Source organism: Cupressus sempervirens, chromosome 8, assembly GCF_028749045.1.
Source record: "Cupressus sempervirens isolate cs-2001-9-10 chromosome 8, ASM2874904v1, whole genome shotgun sequence".
NCBI lineage: Eukaryota > Viridiplantae > Streptophyta > Pinopsida > Cupressales > Cupressaceae > Cupressus > Cupressus sempervirens.
Window position 1 is genome coordinate 667,009,868 of NC_143125.1, and position 18,536 is coordinate 667,028,403.

General features: G+C 36.6%; 1 protein-coding gene across 5 annotated transcripts in view; it reads left to right on the forward strand.

Annotated features, from left to right (window-relative positions):
* Positions 1-9,414, forward strand: part of LOC149544217 (protein HESO1-like) — a 65,791-nt gene extending 56,377 nt beyond the window's left edge. For 2 of the 5 annotated variants that reach the window (XM_089798736.1, XM_089798737.1), the window contains 6 exons: positions 6,673-6,857; positions 6,936-7,031; positions 7,197-7,266; positions 7,583-7,713; positions 8,297-8,410; positions 8,512-9,414. In XM_089798736.1, the coding sequence (XP_089654862.1) occupies positions 6,673-6,857; positions 6,936-7,031; positions 7,197-7,266; positions 7,583-7,713; positions 8,297-8,410; positions 8,512-9,081 (1,166 nt within the window). In that variant the 3' untranslated portion in view covers positions 9,082-9,414. Of the gene's footprint in view, positions 1-6,672; positions 6,858-6,935; positions 7,032-7,196; positions 7,267-7,582; positions 7,714-8,293; positions 8,411-8,511 lie in introns of all 5 variants that reach the window. The other 3 variants (XM_089798735.1, XM_089798738.1, XM_089798739.1) reach the window with 3 other exon arrangements.
* The last annotated feature ends 9,122 nt before the right edge of the window (positions 9,415-18,536 follow it).

Below are 18,536 nucleotides of genomic sequence, written 5' to 3' on the forward strand. Positions count from 1 at the left end.
GGTTGGGGTGGGTGTTAGGTTTGCCCATATATATAAATAATTTTTTGTTTGAATCTATGATTCCAAACCTTGAAACCAAATGAACAGCCTACATTCCATGGAGTCTCTTAATGGGGAACAAGGGGATGGGGTGACTAAGGGCTTAGATTGGGGATGACACAAGGATGATAGTGAGATGACATTGCAAGTATTTATAGTACTTCGAAAAATAATTATAAGAAGTGTATAAGGAATAATAAAATGAAACTTTCAAATACTAAACATATTGAATGGAATAATGAAAATGTCGAATACAGTATATTTATTTTTAGGTCAAAATGATGATTATATTCAAAATTCGAATTCAATTGGTTAATAGTCCAAATCTTTAACCATCCCCAAAGTCTATGCTAAATGGTTCGGCATCAATTTGTGTTGGCTGCTTTGGCTCTATAGACTCTCCTGTATGTAAGAGTGTTTTGATAAATGAGATGTAAGGTGCTATCTATAGCTGTAAGCTTCTTTGCTCTCCTAGAGGTATGCTTGTTCCACTTAATAGAGTGGATGAAGCTATAAATGGACTAATTCCTCTTAGGAGAAGAACACTATATTTGGGACAGCTGTCATGCCCCCACCATGATTAGTACAAGAAAATTGTCTCTATTTTAAGAATTTACAATTTCCTATAACCCAGATTAAACCAGACAAGAAGAAGTAGTGATTCCTCTCCATAGAATATCAGCAATCGATCCATATCTTCCTTACCAAGGAATGAATACAAGGGAACCCACAATGAGTGAGTTATTATTGAAAAACGATTCCTTTTGAGATCTAATGTATTAACGATATGTGATCAAGATCAGTTAAGTGATCTCATATGGGGATAACAGCAATTATTTAAGGACAAAGGAACTTGAAGAGATGCCTTTTTTTTTCTGGGTAATGATTTTTTAACTTTATTAATAAAAAAAGTAGTTTTGAGTACAATGAAAAACACCTTGGACTAGACTTTCACAAGGGTCTGATTATAGATTTACATTACAAGCTCCTTTAAACCCAACCGATAAAACATAATTGTGATCCAGCACATCATTTAGTACCTGTTTCCAGAAAAGACAAAAAACAAGTACAATTATCAAAAATCCCCTTCTTTCCTATTCTGAAAGAAACAGCTGCAAACGGAAGCCTTTTTGATAACTTTGCTGGTCTTCATTCACCTTAGCCATCAACTGGGTTGCATGAATTCAAGTAGGCCAAAATTCCACTGGGTGCCCTTCTAGAAACAACCATTAAAACCCATATTTTCTTTCATCTCCCATCATCAAGGGCAAACCCTACAGCAGACCAAATTTCATTGTGCTTCCAGCGAAAAAATTGAGGGTTATGAGCATCATTACAGGGGAGAGACACAGATGAATGTCTTCACTTGATTGTTTTGTCTTTGTTGGGAGCCCCTTTGCGTCTTAGCAACCAAGACAATAAGCACCAAACTGATCAAAACCTAGAAAAAACAACAACATAAACCTGCTTAAGGGCTAGCCAGGAGCTTATAGCATCACCTTAGATCTGGAGGAATGAAGCCCCCAATTCTCTCATCCAATAGGGCATTTAGTGTGTGTTCTAGCCATGACTTGTCTTCATTAGTAGCTTGTGGATCCTTAGTCCGAGCCTTGTCTCCATGTCAGCATCATCCTCCGGTCTCCAATCCGCCCATCCTCGTCTTGCTTGTTTTAACTTTATGCGCCTCTTACTTTCTATGAAGTGCCAAACAAAGGGTGTAATTTTCATGTTTGGGATTTTTTCAATCCTTGTTTCTTTCTCCCTTAAAAGAAAACCCCACCCTGGAATTGACATTGCAAGGATTTCTTCCATGCCTAGGAGGGCATTAGCAGGAATAATTTTCTGCATAATAAACCTTACTCTTTCTTTAGACTCCCCAAGTTTGCAGCGCCTATGCCATGATTATCGAGTAAACATCTGTGTTGGCCCTCTATCTAGTTCACCATAAAGAACATATCCCCTAATAGGAGCTCAATCACATATGTGAATTGCTTGTGTTTAAACTCAAACATTTGGTCCATCCTTGCCTTCCTAGCTACTCCATGAAAAGGGTGTTGTTGCCTGTCACAAGTAAGAGTGAAAGACAACTTCACGTAAACACCCTTCAATTCACTCAAACAACTCTGGAATGAGAGAAATTTTGGTTTAGGAGAACAGTTAAACTGTGTTGAAGGGTGGCATTATTGGAAAAATAGAACAACAGAAACAAAACAGAGAATGAAAGAACTTCCATCTTAATTTTATTGAATAATAGATGCAAATTTATGCAATAGCTTGACTCAGCAACATTCCTAAATGATTGCTAATTAGATTGACAACAAACAACTTCATGATTGACAACACACTCATAAACTTGATAGCTAACTGAAACTTATGGACACCTAACTCAACACATCTACAATAAGAACTTGATTCAAACTAAAATTCTTTGACTCACACCTAAACTAAACTTGTGTTGTCAGCAACTCAACAAGGTTTGCCACATGTGCAACATTATTATTGACTACTGTTGGAACATCAACTCCAACACCCCCACTTAATATGACAACTAAAGGAAACATTATGTAGAAATTATACTTTGAAAATATGTCATAGAGGAGTAAGACTTTCTCATAGTTATGCAACTATCATCTAGCTTCGAAACACCATCGGACACACTATCTCCACATGAAATGTCTCACAACCCTCGTAAAGGTACGATGCCAAGCTTCCAGACTTTCAGATCTCCCTGAACAATTGGACACACTATCTCCACATGGAATGCCTCATAACCCTTGTAAAGGTATAGCTTCTACGATCCTATAGCACCTCAAACTATTCAAGCATCCATCTAGACTCTACCACATCTTTTCCTATTTAACAAAGCATTGATCTCTTCAAAATCAAACAAATTCTTCAATGAAATCATAATCATTTGATGGTTCTTCTCTTAGCCTCATTTTCTTAACAACTTCTCTAACAAACAAAACTTAATAGGAAGATAGCTCTGATACCATATTGGAAAAATAGAACAACAAAAACAAAACAGAGAAAGAAAGAACTTCCACCTTAATTTAATTGAATAATAGATGCAAATTAATACAATAGCTTGACTCAACAACATTCCTAAATGACTGCTAATTAGATTGACAACAAACAACTTCATGATTGACAACACACCTAAACTTGACAGCTAACTAAAACTTATTGACATCTAACTCAACACATCTACAATAAGAACTTGATTCAAACTAAAACTCTTTGACTCACACCTAAACTAAACTTGTGTTACCAGAAACTCAACAAGTTTTGCCACATTTGCAACATTATTATTGATTACTATTGGAACATTAACTCCAACAAGGACAACCGGTGCTAATAAAGAACTGTCCCATCAACCATTAAATGTTGCACGCAGCATGAACCACAACAAGAATAAACTTCACACGGTTAAGAGTTTTTAAAATGTCACTCTTTCCAAAGTTAAGTCCAAGGATTTGGTTCATTAACTGCATGTGGGATTACATCTCTAAAATTGTCAATAACAACTTCATTCAATTTCAAATTTAGTGCCCAGTTGGACATTTAGCCAGATTCAATGTTACCCATTCTATTAATGCGTGTAGTTTTTAAGTCCTCCAATGAAGTCAAATCCTGAGTTATATTGGTGTAGTTTTGAAAGTGTTACACTGCCATAGAGCCCTTCATGATAGCATTGATGATGATGAGGGAGTCCCCTTCTATGAAGTTTAGAAGCTCCCAATGTTTTAGAGGCTCTTATTGCTAGTAGGGCGGCCTTTGCTTCTGCAACATTATTGGTACCATCCTAGGGTCTTTTGCCACCTAGTGCAATAAGCTCCCCATTTGCATCTCTGATGATAAACCCGACACCTAAAAGACTTGGATTTTCTTTTGAAGCCTGATCGAAATTACATTTCCACCATCCAGCTTGTGGATTTTCCCAAATAACAAGCATCCCAAGCGCAAGAGTGAGATTAACCTCACCAAACCTATTCATGGGTAAGAGATGCGATTCTTGAAGAGAAGGGGACTGCCACAAAAAGATAGCCCTAAAAAGGATACATAAGGAGGAACCACAATGGAAGGCACCACACTAATCAGCATTGGCACTCAAATTGTTATCAAATGCAACAATCAATCAAATATATATTGATTACAGATTATTCATTTGTCATATGCAAGATAATGGTAGTACGGATTAGGGAGGGATCAATAAGGATATCGAGTACATATTCCCCTTCTATGTAGCCCACCTCATGTTGGTTGAACAAGAGCTCGTGCCACTTGGGGCCAAGAGGTCAAGCGTGGATACTTCGTGCTCTTGGACTTTGTTGTGGTGAATTTAGGGCATCTTTTTGTAATTTCATGATTGAGGGAGCAGACATATATTCCCCTTCTAAGTAGCCCCTCATGCCTACCACTTGGGGCCAAGATATCAAGTTTGAATACTCAACGCTCCTAGCATGCTTCTTCGCCAACCCCTATTATGGTTGATTACTAGAATGAAACTATTGACGTTTGGCTTCTTAAGTTCAAGAGCTATTACATGAATTATTTAAATAAATTGAAATGATTAGTAATAGTAGAAATATTTGATCTTCCTTATGGCGTTGCATATATTACCTAAAATGATTTCAAGACCTATTCTACAGTTTATCTTGCTGAAGACATATATTATTGGTAAAGTTATTATTCGAACCACATTACACCTCTTGTTTCAATTAAATTCGTGATCTTGGTAAAAAATATAAGGCAATATCAAAAGGGGACATTGCAATTGGTATTTGAGCATCAGTCTTACGAGTCAGAGGGACAACAGATAGTTAATGTAACCTGGCCAAAGAGCTCAAAGGGCTTTAGAGAGAGAAAAGAAGAAGCTTGCATCGAACATTAACTCCACTCACAACAATACAATTGGCAAACAAAAGGGAAATGCCCTCACCACCCTCATGGATGGTGGGGCAACAAAACTTTATCTTCAATTCTTTTTTTTTTGTAGAAAAATAAAATTAGAATCAAAAGACTTTGAGTGCTTTATACTAGCCTTGGGTAATGGGACCACTGCCCCATGTACCAAAAAAACACTAAGTGTCACCATGGGGAGCATCCAATTAGGTACATATTTAGTGAGAGTAACTCTTTAAGAACAATCAATCACTCTTTTAAAGTAGGTATGTATGTAGGTAATATTTACATACATATGTAGGTATGTGCCTATCTGAATGTGTTATGTATATGTATCTACATAATATGTGTGTATATATATACACCCTTGTATGTATATATATATGTATGCATATATATGCATGTGTATATATGTATGTATGAATATGCATGCATTTGTGTGTGTGTGTGTATATAGATGCATGCATATGTGTGCGTGTACAATGAAACATGGGGAGGCATTCCCCCCAGAGCTTTGTGTTTTTGGTATGGGGATGTCCTGGAGACTTGGGGATGGGAACAGAGACGGGGAATCCCGCCTTTGTCACTGAGACATCTAGAGACAATGGAGACTTCCCAGCATTTCTAGGAGGTATCCGGGATGCCCAAGTTTCCCTTGAGCATGGTGGGTATGTCTGAAATTCTGCCATTTTCAGACATCTCAAAAGTGTATTTTCTTTAATATTTACATGTATGCAGAATATGTACATATATATGCCTCACTGAAAAACACTTTCAGATCATTTGCTACCCTCATATGGGCAATTAACAAGGGTCTGTAGCTGATATTGCATACATTATTGCTGACTATGCTGGTGACCCTAAATTAAAATCAGAACTGGGGTGCCTATGTTGGTGTTCCCATGTTTATTGCTACTGTATATTTATCCAACAATTCAACTTCCAGTTCCATTTTCATATATGGTTAATTTCTACATATAAGGGTTTCATATAAACAGCTGTGAATTGGCAGTATCAGTCCATAAAATATCAGACATAATTGGCAGTCATATTTGACGTATTCGACACATACAATTCATGACAGTATTTAGTACTTGCAATTTTGCTATTTTAGTAATTTGCTTAAGTTTCATTTGAAATTAAATTCTTACACTTCTTTTCATAACTAGTTTTTCAAGTATTATATGTACATCAGCACCACCCCACCCCTCCGCTATCCCCCTGCCATCATTGGACTTAGGCCCTTTGTCTCCCCGTTCCCAAAGCCTGTCCCAATGTCCATATTTCCATGTCCCCACCAGGTGGTGGAAGACTGAAATATATATGCACGTGTATTCTGAGTTTGAATTGATCTTTTCAAGGTCATTTGGCCAATTGTTCTCGACACCCCTTGATATAATCAATGTGAGTGCATAAATTAGTTCCCCTTGATATAAACAATGTGAGTGCATAAATTAGTTAACTACACAGATTGTATTAATTATACAAGAATACAATAATTATAGTTTAGAATGAGAACAGAATGTTCTCTTTCTGTGACAGGTGTTTGCATGCAAGTGATTCTTGGGAGCTGTGGGGTTGATTTTTTATCAACTTCAACAGAATGTTCTGTCCTTGAAGACAGAAAGTTAACCTGGATTGCTGAAAATAGCAACTGGCATGCAATATTCATAGCTTTCCTTGATCACATTTCTAGCTTAATTTAATACTCTTACTTTTAAGATGCAGGGGTTGCGCGACCTCAATCAGTACAATGTATACCATCTGCAAGGGTTCCCTTGCTCATCTTTGAGGATTTAGATTCAAAGATTTCTTGTGATATCTCTATCAACAATGGGTCCGGCCTGTTCAAGTCTAAATTCCTTTATTGGATATGTCAAATAGACACAAGATTTAGAGAACTGGTTTACCTGGTAGGTCTTCAAGATTCTGCATATGTTTTGTGTTGCAGAGATTTTGTTCCATCCTCTAATGATATGTTTTCACTGCAGATAAAACACTGGGCAAAGGCACACGACATAAATGATCCGAAGAGTGGGACATTGAATTCATTTTCCCTTAGCTTGTTGGTTATTTTCCATCTACAAGTTAGTTGCTTTTTGAATTTCTTGTCTATTTCTTTTGCTGGATTTTTGTCCAGTGCAGCATATATTAAACTATGAAACATATTGGAAGTACTAGTTTGGTGATTTGAAGTTTAATGCATAGATAGTTTGTGTTTTTAGCATGATGGTTGTCAATTTATTTTACAGACACAGTCTCCTCCAATACTTCCTCCAATTAAGGATATATATGATGGAGACATTGCTGGTGACTTAGCAGGCAAGGATGCATTTTTCTACTAAACTTTTTAATTTTTTAATTTTCAGGTTTGGGCTTTTTCCTTTACTTATGGTCATTTGTTTGACAAGTGTGTAATTTGTCCCAACAAATGGTGTTTGTAGACAGTTCAAGTCTTTTATTGTCTGCAGCAATATAATATTTAGTTTTAGTTTTTTAGTACTTTCTGAAGGGAGAAAACGTAGAAATGAAATGGAGCTGAGAACAAATGTATCCAAGCATATGCTGTTCATATACATTGCAGGTCTCTGATTTGTGTGCTGCAATATAATGTTCAGCTTGTGATTACTTTTTGTAGGGGGAAAAGGAACGGATGAGATGGAAGTTGAACAGAAATGTTTATGGAATGTTGAAAAATTCAAACAGCAAGCATTTAGCAATCAGAATAACAGTTCTGTTTCTGATCTGTTCGTATCATTCTTTACTCTGGTAATCAGCTGAACGCCAAATATTTTTCCTCGAAACTAACCAGTAAATATGTGTACCTTAAATGTTGCAGAATATTCTTCATCGTGAGTTTTAGCCTCATTAATTTTCCTTGATAAAATATAGTTCCATATTCAATCTGAAGTTATATTCTTACTTTGTCCAAAATTTCAGTTTCTTTAGCAAAATATAAAGCTTATCTTTTTGCATATTTTTCATTCAATTTTTTTTTTTTTTCTGTTAATTTACCGAGTTAATTCCTGCTCAAAGATATTTTCAATTTCTTGAGCTAGTGTGAAGGTCTCCATCTCCAATTTTTTTGGGGAGCAGTTTCTTTACGTTTATGAATCATACATTTATTACTTATATTGTAGTGAAGGTCTCCATCTCCAATTTTTTCGGGGAGCAGTTTCTTTCTTTATGTTTATGAAACATGCATTTATTACTTATATTTATTGTTTTTGTTCTGAATTTATGACGCTTTAGGAATTTTTCTCTACAACTTTGAGAAACAAGCGTAGGTTCCTTGTACACGTTTGCTGCTCATCTGATGGTTTGTATGGTTCTGTGCCTTTTTATCAAGCAGTACGCCTCTGCTGGAGATAAATGGTTAAAAGGATTGACAGTATGCACATTCACTGGCAAGTGGGGAAATACATCGAGTAGTGAATATCGGATTGCCAAAAAATATGCAATAGTTGTAAGATTGAACATCTGGATTTTTTTTTTTTGTAGTTGACAATTTGAAACTAATTCCCTGTTATACTGAGAACAACCTTTTTCTTTGGTTGGTGAATGTAGGTTGAAGACCCTTTTGATCGTACAGAAAATTGTGCAAGAAGTGTGACTGAATCAACACTCAAGATAATATCTGATGAATTTTTGAAAACATATCAATTACTGCAAAGGCTTCCCATGTTATCTGATATGGATTACCTACACAAAAGTTTGTTTGGTTTACCTCGGCAGAGGTCAAGGCCATATATTTTACCGTCTCAGGAAACACTAGTGAAGACATCGAGGACAATTAATGAAGATACTACAAGTAGGAGTAGATTTATACAAGCTTCTCAGCGAACATATCATCCAGCAATTCAAAGGAATCGACCGACATTTGCAGCTCAATCTGTGGATTCACCATCAGCAACCTTTGGCCAGGGTTCATTGCAGGAGAGGAGGATGATTGGACAGCCAAACATTGTATCTACATCGTCTTCAATTTATAGGCATCAGGCGCAACCCTCAGTTACATATGGTGCTAGCCAAACCCTTCCACAACAGTATTATCCTTCAGAAAGGACACAACCAACTCCAGCCGCTGTACCATATAGGAAAACTTGGAGGCCGAAGAATCATTCACAGGGCAATTAAGTTCTATCTGGTAAAATTTTTCATACCATCTACGGTGTACATTCTTCAGTTCAATGTGCATATGTATACAAGTTGGATGCTATTCCAATGCAAGCAGGTGAATATCCAGTCTACCGATGTAAAACGTTCTGTTGAACTTGTATATCAGACTTAGTACTTCGTCTGGAGAAAAATCTAAGATGGTTGATGCACCTTGCACTAGTTTCTTCCAACCATCTCAACATATTTTGATGCAGATATTCTGAGTGGATAGAATATATTCTCATATTTAGTAAAATGTCCTTTTTGTTACTGTAAGCTTCAAGATTTAATAAAAAATATTTCATCCAACTATTTACGGCTTCTGTCAGGAAAGTTTTCTTTTGGTCTATAATTTCCTTAAACCTATAGTAACATTCTATTTACACAGCATTGGAACTGGTAAAAATTGGTAGAAGCGTAAATATTATTTAAATACTCAGCTTGAGAAATAAAAAACTGAAAACTGAACAAGAGCTCTGAAAGAGTCTGCCTTTCGGTAGAAATTGAATGCAAGAAAGAGGAAAAGAGAAGACCACAACTTGCATTTAGGAAAACCACAACTTTCAATCAAATGAAAGTATAAAATTTTTTTAAGTTGAGTAGTTTGCTTATAAATTTTTATTAATAACTAACATTTTTTTGAAACTAATTTTGTACAATTTGTAATGATTTATCTAAAACATAAAATATAGAATAGAAAGATTAAATTTATAGGTAAGAATGAAAATGCACACTACCTCTACATAGCTTTGTAATTCTAAATGAATTTCTATAATTTTTAATCAATTTAAATTTTATTAATTTTATAATTTTGTGTGTTGTAGTCAATTTATTTTACATTAATAGAACATTATAGATGGATTATTTTTACATTACTATAAATGTTTAAAATGTATAAGAACATTCTTCTTCAATCTTTTAATACTCAACTAAAATTTAAAAAAATATCTTAAATCTTGTAGTCAACAAAAAAAAAAAAAAAATTTAATAGAAAACTCTCGGAAATAAAATAAAAATAACTAGGTAGCACTTTACGTTAGCGTAAAAAAAATAAAAAATAAAATTAGTTGCTTTAAAATAATGTGAGAGATGGACGAAATGAAAACGTTATGGCTAATAAAAATAGCACTAATATAGTTGATGTGCTCGAAACTGAGAGCAATGTAAGTTTCAGTGCTTTAGATCTTTATATTCAACTCACATTTATAAAACTATTTTACACGCTTGCAAAATGTATAGTTGAAAAAGTTCTCAAGCAATTGCAAAATGGAAATTATGAAACCTGTAGGAACTCCGACGTAGTTTCTTTTGATCTGCCGGGCTTCCAAGTTCATTCCGGCAACGATCTCCCGCCGGGAAGACGACTCGCCTTATCTCCGACAAATGCTCCGGAACGACTCGCCGGGATGTTCATTGAATATTCCGTCCGGCGGCGTCATGCACGAGGCGATCACGACATCTCGTCGCCGTTATTTTCCTCCCGCTATTAATTTAGTTCGCTGATTTTTTCCCATGTCAGATGCATTTATTATGCATCTTATCTGTCACTGTCTTTTCTACAAAATTAGCAATTAGCATCTTGTAATTAATTTTTAAATTTAACATTTCAGAATTGCAGATATGACATATGATCATTCATAAAAATTAAATACAGAAGGTCTATGAAAACATTAGTTCCCTGCCTATGAAAACATTAGTTCCCTGCCTAAGACAAGGACTAATAATTGGTAGGTGACGTTCCCTTTTTTCAGGACAGAAACCCTGGTCAATTTAGATCATTAAAAAAATTAATATCTCAACATGGAAAGAATAACAAGCCCACCAAAAACCTTCCAAAAACTAAAATTGGGTGGACTATAATTGCAAATGCAGCACATTATAATCACAACTGTGCTCAATATCCCATTGCCGTGTTTCCCATTGGAAACTCAAAGAAATACAGGCAAAAGTAGAGAATAAATATTTATTTCGCTTAGTATGAATAGTATCCGTCCAGATAAAAATATATATGTGAAGAAATTGGCATGTAAAAATATTGTTTGGTTTAAAAACAAAATATCTTTTGTACCAATGTTTTTTTCCCTATATCCTCCTCGGCGTTGATATGGAAAAAGAAGTTTTAAAGTTAAATTTATAAAGTTGTAAAATATTATGACAGTAAATTAATTTTTAAATTAAAAGAGGGGTAAAAATTTATTGAAATCAGGTTCGTTGATGGTATTGGTCGGGCTAATCCTATTTCAAATAGGGAAAAGGTATGCTGGTTGCCATTGAAGGAAGGATGGGTCAAGATAGGTTTTGATAGGGCTGCTAGAGGAAATCTGGGGGGTCTCAGGGTCTGGTTGTGTCGCAAGAGATTACAAGGGCAACACTCTTGCATTTATGACGCAACGTCTGAATGATGGCACGAATAATGTGGTCGAATGCTATGTAGCAAGAGAGGCTCTTGTGTTAGGAGCTAAATTGGGCATTCAAAAACTCTATCTAGAAGGAGACTCAGAGATTATCATCAACAACATCAAAAAAGGGAGGCTAGAAGCATGGCAACTACATAAATATATTTAGCAGATCAAAGAACTGCTATTGGAATTTGATGATTTCAAGGTCTCCCACACCTACAGAGAAGCAAATAGGGTGGCAAACATGTTGGCTAATATGGGCGCAAATGCTGCCATGGGAACTTGTTGATGTCAATTTTGTACCACTACATAACATATAGCGATTGAATACTTGATATAGAATATCAAACACTCAGTCCCTCTCTTGAAAAGTAAACACTCATGAAGACATGAGAACAACTCTAATGTTCCTTACATCAGTGGATACTAACTCAGTTATATTAATGTGATTTGCTGGTTAATCACATAGGTGGCCTTACGTTTTTCATTCAAGGATTGTCGAACTCTCTTTGTGATGGTGATGATGTCTAGCTTTGTGAAGTATATGAGTGCCAAATGATGTTGATGGTGATGGTGATGGGGGGACGGGGGGGTTGGGGGGTGTATGTCTGCCAATGATACTTCTCCTTACTTCTCGATTGAACAACTACTATACTACTTGATGCCTTATTCCTACTCCTATGAATGGAAAGACTAGCAAATCGACAGGGATCAGATCTGATGAAAGCTTACCCGCGGCTCTACTTCTATAGATGCAATGATTCAAGGAAAAAAGACTAGATTACCATGCAATGCTTCCTAACCAGCCGCTAGGATGCTAGTGGCCTAGTTTTTAGATCCCTATCAAACATCCACTAATATCACTATACAACTATCCATCTATTCTCACTCTTAACAATTTTTTTGAAATAAAATCTACTTTAACAACTTCAGTGAAATTTAACTCTACTATTGGAAGTAGAAACCATACAATAACACCAAGTGTTCTTAATCACCATGCAAGTCACAAAAAGCAATTTTGGTATTATCTTAAACAACTATTTTCTTCAACCCTTTACAAATGAGAGCAAATGGCCTTATATAGAGGCAAAATTACAACCATCGGTAGAGATTAAGAGGCAAAATCAACGACCCAAATCAAATCCCAAAAATCCTAATTAGGGTTGCCACCCATCGGCCAATGAGAAGATGCCACCTCATCAATGGACCAATGAAAAAATAGGAAAAGTGGCAACCAATGAGAAGACACCAAATGGTAGCTAATCAGAATCAGACACCTATCCTACCCAAGAAGAAGGAAAAATTTGCCACTTGGGCTTACATCAAATGATCTTCAAATATAATTCTACTCTTTTCTTTCATCTTTTTAGCCAAGGCAATGAACTTGGCTAGCCTGTCATTGACTTCCTTCATGGGAGGGAAAATCATATGCCTCATCTTGAGCTCAGCTAAATTCATCATGTTGCTTTCTACTTGCAGTGTCTTCTCATGATCTTTCTCATATTCTTTCACATATCCAATAAAGGCATTGAGGGAGGCAAGGGTGCCCAAATGCTTCTTTTTGATGGCAACCTTCCCCAACCCACAAAATCTCAATCCAAATTCTATCTCATTGATGTTCTCCTCTTTGATATCTTCAAAATCAAGTGCAGCCCCAACATCGCTCGTCATGGTTGAAATGGAAGTGTCAACGCTTGGGCTGTGTTGTGCAATCTCATTTCGTATCTCCGATCTGATGGTCACTGTACTCATTCCTCCATCTACCAACTTATTTCTCTCCAAATATTTCTTCGATAGCTCAATGAATGCTTGTAGCTTGGGAATGGCTAAGTCATTGACTAGAAGGAAATCCTTCCACTCACCTTCAAATGTTCTAAATTTGTCTCTAATAGCCACCAATGACTTAAATGTTGAGATAAAGGAAGGCAAGAAATTACACTCATTTTGAATTATAACATGGATCCAATCTTTGACTTGGTGGTGCTGAGCCAATATCTCTTCTATATTGCTCCTACTGTCTTGCAGAAGGGCTACTTGATGCAATTGTTAGATAGGCTAGCAATCTCTCCAATCCTTCTTGAAACTCCACCAAAAAAATGTCTTAAACACCTTCAGAAAATCCAATCCATTAATCAACAACCCTCACCAAGTTAGGACCCTTCACCAAGTTAGGACCCTTGACCAATCTCCTAACTCAATTTGTTTACAAAAACTCTCTTAGGCTTAATAGGGATAATTAGGTCTCTTTTACAAATAAAGTACTTGAGAAATTCAATATTTATTCCAACCAAACCTATTAGAATATCTTAGGGACATGCCAAAACATCTAATTCCAAGTTCTTGTGTTTCTATTCCACCCTTGGGCCTTGTGCCTCAAAAACTCAAAACTAGATAGTCACATTTAGATGCCTCTCCAGAGGGTTTAGTGATTTCTCCCAACATCTCTTGCCTCTTGATCTGAGACCCAAACATTCTTAAGTTACATCCTCCCCCCTTTCTTTCCACTAAGGCTCATATTTCCCATAGAGGAATCTCTGGGAAAGAGAGATTTTCTCTCGAAACCCTAGTTAGGGCCTTCCTACTACCAACAAGCAAACAAAAATTGATATCTCTTAACCAATGTGACTTGAAGACCTCAAAACACTTGGTTAACCTTCATATGAAATTTCTTCAACTTTTCCAATTCTTAAGAGTCTCATGTGAATTTGTACAATTCCATATAAACAGTTTTCAGCTAGATTTGATAGGAAAACAACTGTTTTTATTGATTTTAATGCAATGAGTACATTAGATTCTTCTCCTTCATGTTGAGAAAGGCTTCTCAAATTATTTTATGCCATTCCCAATTACTTCCAAACAATAAAGGTGGTTATGAATGTTGGGATTCAAAAAGTTGCATTTTTGCATGAATGTTGCATTATGCAACATTGACGACTTTGGCAACTTTTTGCTAGAGTTGTCAAATGTCTCCAAACTCTACCAAAATTTAATCCTAGACTCTACCTAGGAACTTAGGAAGGTTTTGATCATAAAACAACCATTATTCAACCTTCTAAGCTAGTTTATCCCATTTCTACCTAGAAATTATCCATGAAATAACTAAGGTAGACAATTAGGTTTATAACACCCCTACTGCCTCCTTGCCTTACAACTCGGACATTTTTTCTAGGATTGGATTCTAGATCCAATTACTACCGTAACTCTTTGCCTTTGATCCTCCATATGTGCTTACAATGTATGAAATTGAAGGTACTCATGCACCATACTCCTGGGGTGCATTGATCTCAAGTCCTCTTGAAATAAGCTCTTGCAAACTTAGGTCATTTTTTTGGATCTCTTGTTTATCCATCCACAAAGACTCTTCTTTAGGATATCCTTACCATTGAACCAAATATTATCTTCTGAGATTACAAATCCCAAATAAACAAGTTCTCCTTGTATAAAAAAGATAATATAAAAATGGATCCTAAGAAGGTGGAAGCCATGTTGAGTTGGCCTTCTCCTAGGACCATGATTGAAGTTAGAAGCTTTCATGGGCTTGATTCCTTCTATAGAAGGTTCATTAGGGGCTTCAACCAGTTGTGTCCTCCTATCCTTGAGACCATCAAGGGTGGGTAGAAATTTAAATTTGCGTGGAACAAGGATGCAAAGGAGGCCTTTCAAATGCCGAAGAAGAAGGTAATGGAGAAACCTATCCTGGTGTTCCTTGATTTTTAGTGGATTTTTACTATTGAATGTGATGCTTCTAACTTGGCTATAGGGGTTGTCTTGAGTTAGTAAGGGAGGCCAATAGCCTTGTTTAGTGAGAAACTAAATGAAGCAAAAAGGAAACACTCCTCTTATGAATTGGAATTGTATGCCTTAGTCCAGTCATTGAAGAAATGGATGCACTACCTCCTTCCAAAAGAATTATTTTTTTTCACCAACAACCAAGCCTTAAGTGTCTTGAATAGCCAAGAGAAACTAAGCCAAAAACACATGAAATGGGTAGAATCAATTCAAGCCTACAAGGAGAACTTGTTTATTTGGGATTTGTAATCAATTCAAGTCCAAGTTTACGATAACATTTTCTTCATGCAATCTTTTTAACACCAAGTTAAGATGTTCTAAATGTTCCTCCTTACTCTTACTCAAAATAAGGATGTCCTCAAGGCTATGAAATTTTTGATAAGTAGGAGATAATTTCCACAGCTAGTCAAATTGTGATATGAATATCAGGATTTAACTGTGTGATTTTGAGTCAAACTCGATGACCCATGTTTGCACCCTGTGCTTCACCCCTGTGAGCATCACCTAGATCCAATGAGTGCTAAGTGTTCCATTTATTCTCATGAGAGATGGATTCATGTTGAATCACTACTCATGAAACATGGGTCATCGAGTTTGACTCAAAATCACACAGTTAAATCCTGATATTCATATCACAATTTGACTAGCTGTGGAAATTATCTCCTACTTATCAATTGATGAGCTTAAGGGGCTTTCTAATGAATGGTTCATAAGGCACAACACTTGGTGAAGGTTTTGCAAATGGGGTTGCAAGCTTTGGGTTTAACTATGGAGGAAACTCTGTAGTTAAGCGCGCTCAGGCTGGAGTAGTACTGGGATGGGTGACCTCCCGGGAAGTCTCGGTGCTTCACCCCTGTGAGCATCACCTAGATCCAATGAGTGCTAAGTGTTCCATTTATTCTCATGAGAGATGGATTCATGTTGAATCACTACTCATGAAACATGGGTCATTGAGTTTGACTCAAAATCACACAGTTAAATCCTGATATTCATATCACAATATGAAATTTTTTCCAAGGAATGGCTTGAGCACTTCATTCATGAGTCTCATGAATGTTCTTGCAGCATTTGACAAGTCAAAATACATCAACCTCCATTCATACAAACCCTCATTGGTTTTAAATGCAATCTTCCACTCATCACCATCCCTAATACTTATTTGGTGATAGCCACTTTTCAAGTCTATCTTGGTATAGTACCCTTATCCCCCTAGTTGATCCAGTAGGTCTTTTATCCTAGGCATAGAGAATCTATACATAATAGTGATTCTATTTATTGCTCTAGAATCATTGCACAATCTCCATGTGCCTTCCTTCTTAGGAGCCACCAGGGAAGGTACTGCACAAGGATTGAGGATTTTTGAAATGAATCCCTTATTTAGGATTTCTTTTATTTGTCTTTCCATTTCCTGATTCTTCTATGGGATCAGTTTATATGTTGCTTTATTAGGCAATGTTGCTCCTGGGATCATATCTATGTTATGGCTTATGTCTCTAATTGGGGGCAACTCACTTGGCTATTCTTTGGTGATAATGTCCTTATACTAGTCTAATAGGTCTGCAACCTCCTTAGGACCTACATATCTCAAGGGTTTCACTTCCTTCACAACATTCTTAGGTCTGCCATCCTTAGGCAAAATGACAAGGGTATAACATAGAGCTATTTCCCGCTTCACAACTTTTAGAAACTCCTCCCTTTTGTTCTTCTACAGAATTTGATAAGGGTAAGAGAGTTACCTTTTCACCTTTGTGGTTGATGGTATATGTGTTCAACCTTCCATCATAGTGTATCTCCATATCATATTAACATGGTCTCCCTAATAGAAAATAACATGCATCCATTGGTACAATATCATAGAGAACTTTATCCTTGTACTTTCCAATATGCAATTCCAACCAAGCTTGCTCCTTTATGACAATTCACTTCTTGTTTGTGAGCCAAGACACCTTATAAGGGTTTGGATTTGTACCATTCTCAATTTAAACTTCTTTACTACCTCCTTAGATACTGAGTTGTCAATAGATCCACTATCAATCAAAATCTTGCAGAATTTGTCTCCACACTTGCATGTGGTTTTGAAAAAATTCTTCCTCTAAGGTGGTTCATGAGTTATTGGGGCATTCAATAGTGTCCTCCTCATCATAAGGGATTCTCCCTTCTCAGTTGCTGAATAAGATCCTTGGGCTTCCTCTTCTTGACTGCCCTCTTCTTTGACTAGGTTTGATCTCCTATGAGTCTGATTATTTTCCTTTCTAGGATACTTGGATGCCAAGTGCCCTGGTTGGTTACATTTGTAACACCTTGGAGGTCTTGATGATATCCATCCAAATATACCCCTTGAGTCTCCTCTTCTTCCCCGATGGGATCCTCCAGAATTGCTCGACTAAAGGAATTGTCCTGACTAGTCTCTATATAGTCTAGGAGTTTGTCCTATGCCACCACTTGTTCCTCTTCCTCTATTTCCAAAATCTCTTTGGCTTCTTCCTTTCCCTCCTTGGTCTTGTTTCCTCTTAATATTATCCTCCACTTTCAATTTAATTTGAAAGCATTTCTGGACCATGTTAGATGAACACAGACTTAGTTCATCTTGGATATTCATCCTCAACACTTGAATATACCTAGCAAGTTTGGCACACTCTAGTTCCACCAGTTTGGACTTCATAGTGAGTTTGAGGAACTCCCCAATGTAACTAGAGACATCCATCTCCTTTTGCCTCAAACTTTGCCTCTTTTTATGAAGTAGAATCTCATAGTCATTAGTACTTAGGCTTCCTTTATCAAGGTCACCATATTCTTCTGTGTACTTATCTGATTTTTGTCCATCTCCGCCCTCTCTACTTGAGTGAAATTCCACCAAGTTAGAGCAGATACCTTCAACTGATTATTTTCTATATTCACCTTCTAATGCTGTACTATCTCCTCATAGTCAAAGAAACTAATGAATGAATCAATATAATCCATCACTTCTTTAGGATCCATCTTCCCACTTTAGACAGGAAGATCAAGTTTGGTGTCCATGGTCCTTCTTTCCATGGATTTGAAAGTCTATAAGAACAACCTCTATTCTGCAAGGATTTATTCTTCTTCCTTTTGACAAGGGGTTTCCTCATCACTCCCCTCTTTCTCATTCTCAGAGTTACCACTAAATTCTTTCCTGACTTGATCTTTTAGTTTTTCCTTCCCTCTCTTCATTTTCTTCCTCTCAGCATCATGCTCCTTCACCACCCTCAATAGTTCAACATTTGT